We start from the raw sequence: 6,000 nt of genomic DNA, 5'->3' as shown, positions 1-6,000 counted from the left end.
GATGCCTTTCACACAAATTACGAATCTGCAATGACCGCTCCCCACATCAAATGTGGGGCGCCTTTTGCGTGGTCACACGCAGCCCCCTGGATCCCAATGCGACTCCTGGTAGTTTGGGCTGGCTTCATCCTCTCCAGGCTGGATACCTGGAGGTCTCTGCCTACCTCAGCCAATCGCCCAATCCCGCTTGGGGAGGCGTTGCCAGGGGATTGGCCAGGTAAGGGGAGGGACCGCCCTGCCCACACAACAGAAGGTGAATCTTACCTGTGAAGCTGCAGTCAGCTCCAGAGCTTCTCCCACCATGCCCTCCCTCAGTTAAGCCTTTTCTTCTTCTTCTTCTTTTGCAGGTTAACCTCTTCTCCACAGGTACACTGGTGCTGCTACATCATGGTCACTGTTTGAAGGGCCAGAAAGGATTTTTCCTGCATTGGCAGGTTTCGCGTTTCCCATAGCAATTCATCACAACTTTGAGGGTTTCAGGCCTTGGGCGGAATCCTTTAGTCTATCTTCCTAAATGGGGGAATCCTTTAGGGCTCTCTGTTTGAACATATGTTCTCCAGAGTCAGCCCAATCCCCACACATTCTGGATAACCCTGAAGTTTCCCAGATCCCCGGCTGGGGACAGGGAAGGATAAACACCCAATGCCTGAGCCAAGGTCTCCCTGCATCTGAATCTTAATAAAGTTGTGGCCAATTTTAATCCCATAGCACTTTGTCTTGAGTCATTATTCCCTTCAGGGGTCGCCTGGGGTTGGGGGGGGGGGGACTCTGCCTGTCCATGCAAACAGAAAGCCTTCCCATGCCCCCCCCTTCCAGTCCAAGTGATGAAAGAAGAATAGAGCGGGGGAAGGGAAAATAAACCAGGTCAGAATTACAATGCTGGGGGGTTTAAAGTTGGAATTCCTGATTTTTCGATGGGAACCTTGCAACGACAATTAAAAAGAAAAAAAAGAAGAAGTGAGGGTCTGAGTCATTTTGAACCTGTTTCCAGCCATTGCAAACAAATCGGCGGCATCACACATTTAGTAATAATCTGGAAAAGGTCCAGAGGTGCTGAAGTGTGTGGATGTGTGGGGAGGGAGGGGAGCCCGTGCAGAAAGGATCGCGGGGTGGGGGGTGGTCGTTGAAATAGCACGCCTGTGTCTTTAATTCCCTTCCTGAAAGAAGGAAGTCTGCATAGCAATGACAGCCTCACTTGTTCGTGCCTTTAATATGCGATCTGTTTTCTCCAGTGGAGGGCACTCAGTGTATCGCAAACTAGAACATTAGCACCAACAAGCTCCTGAGCATCCTCGCTGTCTGAAAAAGCCTTCTGAATGAGTGCGGGAGAGCAGCCTCTCTCTTCCAGCACAGCTAACAAAAAACAAAAAAAAGCCCAACAACAACAACAACAACAAAAGAGGGAACACTTTCAACCTGACCGGCTAAATGGAGAAAACTAACCTGCTCAGCTTTGAGTAAAAGCGGGTGGCGGGTCTGGTGGAGGAGGAGAGGGGGGGGGGGGGTTGACTTCTTCTACAGCTCTGGAGGCCTGGTGGCATCGTCGCCCATCGCCGGGGACCTGCCAGAGGATGGATTGCTGTGCCTGGGGATGGCAGGGGGCAGCCGCCTGAAGAGGGCTGCTGGCTGGGAGCCGGCCAAAGCATCCTGCCCTTCTTTCTCCTCGAGAAGTTGCTTTACCTCCGTGGTCCTCCGTCGCTCCGGCACTGAAGCTTCCCCACCGATGCTCATGGCTTTCCTGCTGCTGTGCTCCATGGCTCTGAGAGGTTAACAAACCTGGTCGCCCCCCACCCTCCCACCCGCTCCATTCTTCTTCCTGCCCCATCACTCATACCCCACCCTCCAGTCCTGTATCCCCCCTCCCCAACCCCCCACCATCCCCATTCCCTAACCCTCCCCCCCATCTCCCCTAAATTCTTTTTTTCGTCCCCCCTCCCCCCTCTCTCGGGAACTTTGTGTAGGTTCCTGGCATTCACGCCGGATGGCGGTGAAGTAGGTGGCAGCTGGGCTTGTGTGTGACATGAACATTGTGATGGTTTAAAGGAAAGAGACCGACTTGGAAGGGAGGGGGGGAGAAAAGGAAGAAGGGGGGAACCATCTTCACCAACAAGAAGCAAAACAGCTGGAAAGAAAGGGGGACACAGTTGCCGATGACAAAAGGATGGGTAAGTGAACTTTTCACTATCTGTATGTAGGACAGCTGCATAAAGAGATATAGATATATAGATATAACGTGTTTGTGTCACGGCATCGCTCGTGCTTTATTTTGCCAGGTGACTCACTTGCTATTTTATTTTTAGCTTCTGTGTCTTGTCCCTTCCTGCCCTGCTCCGTTTCTGTCCCTGCAGTGTCTCCTTTTGTGATTAATCTCTCGATGCATGTTCTTACTTAATTGACACACACACACACCCTTTAGTTATACATACATCCTGGAGTGATTTTGCTCTCCTATCCATCCACCCCCCTCCACCCCCGCTCCTGCCCCAGCTCTGCTTCTCTTTTGCTTCCCTGTCCACACATAAGTAGACAAATGCATGTTGCATCCCCATCCAGGATTTGCCGGGTTTCATATTTTAGCAAGCTTTTCTGGGGGGACGTCTGAATTTTTAGCCCTTTTGCTGAATGCAGGAAGGCAAAGTGAGGAAGTACAGTATTTTGCTGTAGACCTGCGTTCAGGAGGGCTGAGTTGGTATCTGAGGGGGGGGGACACTCCTCCCAAAATATATGCTTAGATCTCCAGCAGTCATTTGATAGCTGCTCTTTCCCCCACCCCCTCCAATTGTGACAGGTTACATTTCCCCCTCCATCTGTAAGCCAAAAAGCATTTCTATTTGGCTGCTGTTCCTGTCTTAGGAGCAAAAAGGAAATAACAGAATTTAAATGAAAAAGCCTTGCCATTGAAGTGAAAGATTAGAAGCAAGAGTCAAAAGATCTTTAGATTAGGAATACTTCCTTGCTCTGACACACACACACACACACACACACCACTAACACACAGAGTATCTCTTGATTTCAACAAGGGACGTCAGAGAAAATAACTATAGGTTCTCCCTCTCTGTCCTGTCCCCTTTCTCCCCTCTCTTTCCCACTCACCCCCATCATCATCATCATCATCATCATCATAAACTATTCATTATCGAGAAAGTAATAGCTCTTTATCAAAAATTCTCCTGATGAAAAATGCAGTTGAATCATCAGAAAGAACCACTGGCTCAAATATTATTGTAAGGTCTGGAAAAGTCTCTCTCTGCTCCCGACTTCACCGCACACACAAGACCCTCATAGTTATTCAGAAAACATGGGCTATGTGGGCTGCATGCACCCTGAAGTGTTACAGTACAATAAGTTGCCTGGCATGTGAAATGTTAAATATTAAAATTGGCTAGAATCTGATGCATATCTGACTCAGTTTTGCTCTGTTGCTGCTAGGAGTATGCCATTCGCATTGAGCTAAATGAATATTATTCTGCAAACATCTGTCATATATGCACATACACTAAAATAAACCCATGCCGCTGTGCATTAAAACATACCTGTAGGTGATAGTTATCACTATATAAGCAATGATATATGAAGATAGATATGCAAGTGTGTTACGATTATTAGGAAGCCCTTTATTTATTAGGATGCTATCTCTGAGACTTCCTAATACACAAGATATGACACACCAGGCATGCACACGAGTCTACCCTTCTGCATGCTTGAATTATTTTTTAGCTCACATGAAAGAATCCTACCTTGCACTCTGTTGGAAGATCATTTCAACCTATATATACATAGTTTTGGTGACTACTAGTTTGCTGTGCTATAAAGATCAGTTATAAATTTGGGTTGCTAATTCTTAAGGGGTCGGTGGGACCTGTACTAGCAAGTTGGTTTATTAGGAAACCTTCTGCTTCTTCAGGAACTATTAACAGCCCTAGAGTCAGTCATTTTTCCTTCCAAAAGCTATATCACAGTGACTTGACAAATATGTTTATTGTGAAAATCCCAGCATCTTAAGAATAAGGATGTTCTGGTTAGATGTAGCTTGCTGATGCACATGGGGACGAGTCAAAAACAAGTGGAAGTGGGGAGGGCTTAATTCCTCCTCAAAGGTCATAAATCAAACCAAGGTAACTGAATAGTGTGGTGGTATATATGAACTGGGAAGAGCAGAAGGAAGAAGCAAGGGAAGAAGGGATAGAAGAGCAAGCATCTCCAGGCAAAACAAATAGGGAAAGAATCGGTAAGGAGGGTAGACTTTCTCTGTGTTATTAGAAGGTCCCACTGATGAATCCGGAGGCTCTGGTTTATTTGGTTTTACAATGTATGTTTGTCATCTTCTTAATATTGCAGGTTTCCATGTAATCAAGCAGCTGAGAGGCATGAGTGCAGTGTTGGTGCTCCTCCCTACAGTGCTGTTTGTGACGCTAACCGGGGCTCAGCGAGCTTGCCCCAAAAACTGCAGGTGTGATGGCAAAATTGTGTACTGCGAATCTCATGCATTCAGAGACATCCCTCATAACATTTCCGGAGGGTCTCAAGGCTTATCGTTGCGGTACAACAGCATCCAGAAGCTCAAGCCAAATCAGTTTGCAGGCCTTCACCAACTCATATGGCTATACCTTGACCATAATTACATCAGTTCTGTAGATGAGGATGCCTTCCAGGGCATCCGTAGGCTGAAGGAATTAATTCTGAGCTCCAACAAAATTACCCATCTGCAAAACAAAACATTTCACCCAGTCCCCAACCTCCGCAATCTGGACCTGTCATACAACAAGCTGCAGGCACTGCAGTCTGAGCAGTTTAAAGGTCTCCGCAAGCTCTTGATCTTGCACTTACGTTCAAACTCATTGAAAACCGTTCCAATTCGAGTTTTCCAAGATTGTCGCAATCTCGATTTTCTGGATTTGGGCTACAATCGCCTACGGAGTTTATCCCGCAATGCTTTTGCTGGTCTCTTGAAGCTAACGGAGCTCCACTTGGAGCACAACCAGTTTTCTAAGATCAACTTTGCTCACTTTCCACGTCTCTTCAACCTCCGCTCAATCTACTTGCAATGGAATAGGATCAGATCCATCAGCCAAGGTTTAACGTGGACTTGGAGTTCCTTACACAACTTGGATTTATCAGGGAATGACATTGCAGGGATTGAACCCGGGACGTTCCAATGCCTGCCCAACTTGCAGAAACTCAATCTGGATTCCAACAAACTTACCAACATCTCTCAGGAGACTGTCAATGCCTGGATTTCTTTACTATCCATCACTCTCTCTGGAAATATGTGGGAATGTACTCGGAGCATTTGCCCTCTATTTAATTGGCTTAAAAACTTCAAAGGAAACAAGGAAAGTACCATGATTTGTGCAGGCCCAAAGCATATCCAGGGTGAAAAAGTGAGTGATGCCGTAGAAACCTACAACATTTGTGCTGAAATTCCAGTCGTGGTGACTGAAAAGCCCTACCAGGCCACTAAAACTCAGCAGAGGCCCATATTTGTTCCAAAGCCTACTCTTCCCAAACTGGAAGACTATCAGCCAACCTCTTTTACAGCAAATCCTTCTCCAGATTTCCCAACATCTGGACCAGAGCCAGAGTATGAGCATGTTTCCTTTCACAAGATTATTGCTGGAAGTGTGGCCCTCTTTCTATCGGTGGCTATGATTTTGTTGGTTATCTACGTCTCATGGAAGCGCTACCCAGCCAGCATGAAACAGCTCCAGCAACACTCTCTTATGAAGAGGCGCCGGAAAAAAGCTCGAGAGTCTGAAAGGCAAATGAACTCCCCTTTACAGGAGTATTATGTGGACTACAAGCCGACAAATTCCGAGACCATGGATGTATCGGTTAATGGATCTGGACCCTGCACGTATACCATTTCTGGCTCCAGGGAATGTGAGGTATGAACCATGATCCTCCTAAATCCATTTCTGCTGCTGGGAAGGAGAGGTAAATGTTCGAAGCTCTTGAGGTGTCTCTAATCACTAGAAAGATTAATGAGCCTTTTTGCTTTTG

At 46.8% G+C, this 6,000-nt stretch overlaps 1 protein-coding gene across 4 annotated transcripts in view; it reads left to right on the top strand.

Annotated features, from left to right (window-relative positions):
* The first annotated feature begins 1,891 nt into the window (after positions 1-1,891).
* Positions 1,892-6,000, top strand: part of LRRTM4 (leucine rich repeat transmembrane neuronal 4) — a 419,213-nt gene continuing 415,104 nt past the window's right edge. For 2 of the 4 annotated variants that reach the window (XM_033171753.1, XM_033171752.1), the window contains exons 1-2: positions 1,892-2,165; positions 4,339-5,885. In XM_033171753.1, coding sequence (XP_033027644.1) covers positions 2,162-2,165; positions 4,339-5,885 — 1,551 coding nt within the window. In that variant the 5' untranslated portion in view covers positions 1,892-2,161. Of the gene's footprint in view, positions 2,166-4,338; positions 5,935-6,000 lie in introns of all 4 variants that reach the window. The other 2 variants (XM_033171756.1, XM_033171755.1) reach the window with 1 other exon arrangement.

The sequence above is a fragment of the Lacerta agilis genome, chromosome 15 (genome assembly GCF_009819535.1).
Source record: "Lacerta agilis isolate rLacAgi1 chromosome 15, rLacAgi1.pri, whole genome shotgun sequence".
Classification (NCBI taxonomy): domain Eukaryota; kingdom Metazoa; phylum Chordata; class Lepidosauria; order Squamata; family Lacertidae; genus Lacerta; species Lacerta agilis.
Note: the sequence above shows the minus strand (reverse complement) of the source record. Positions and strands in the feature narration are given on the sequence as shown.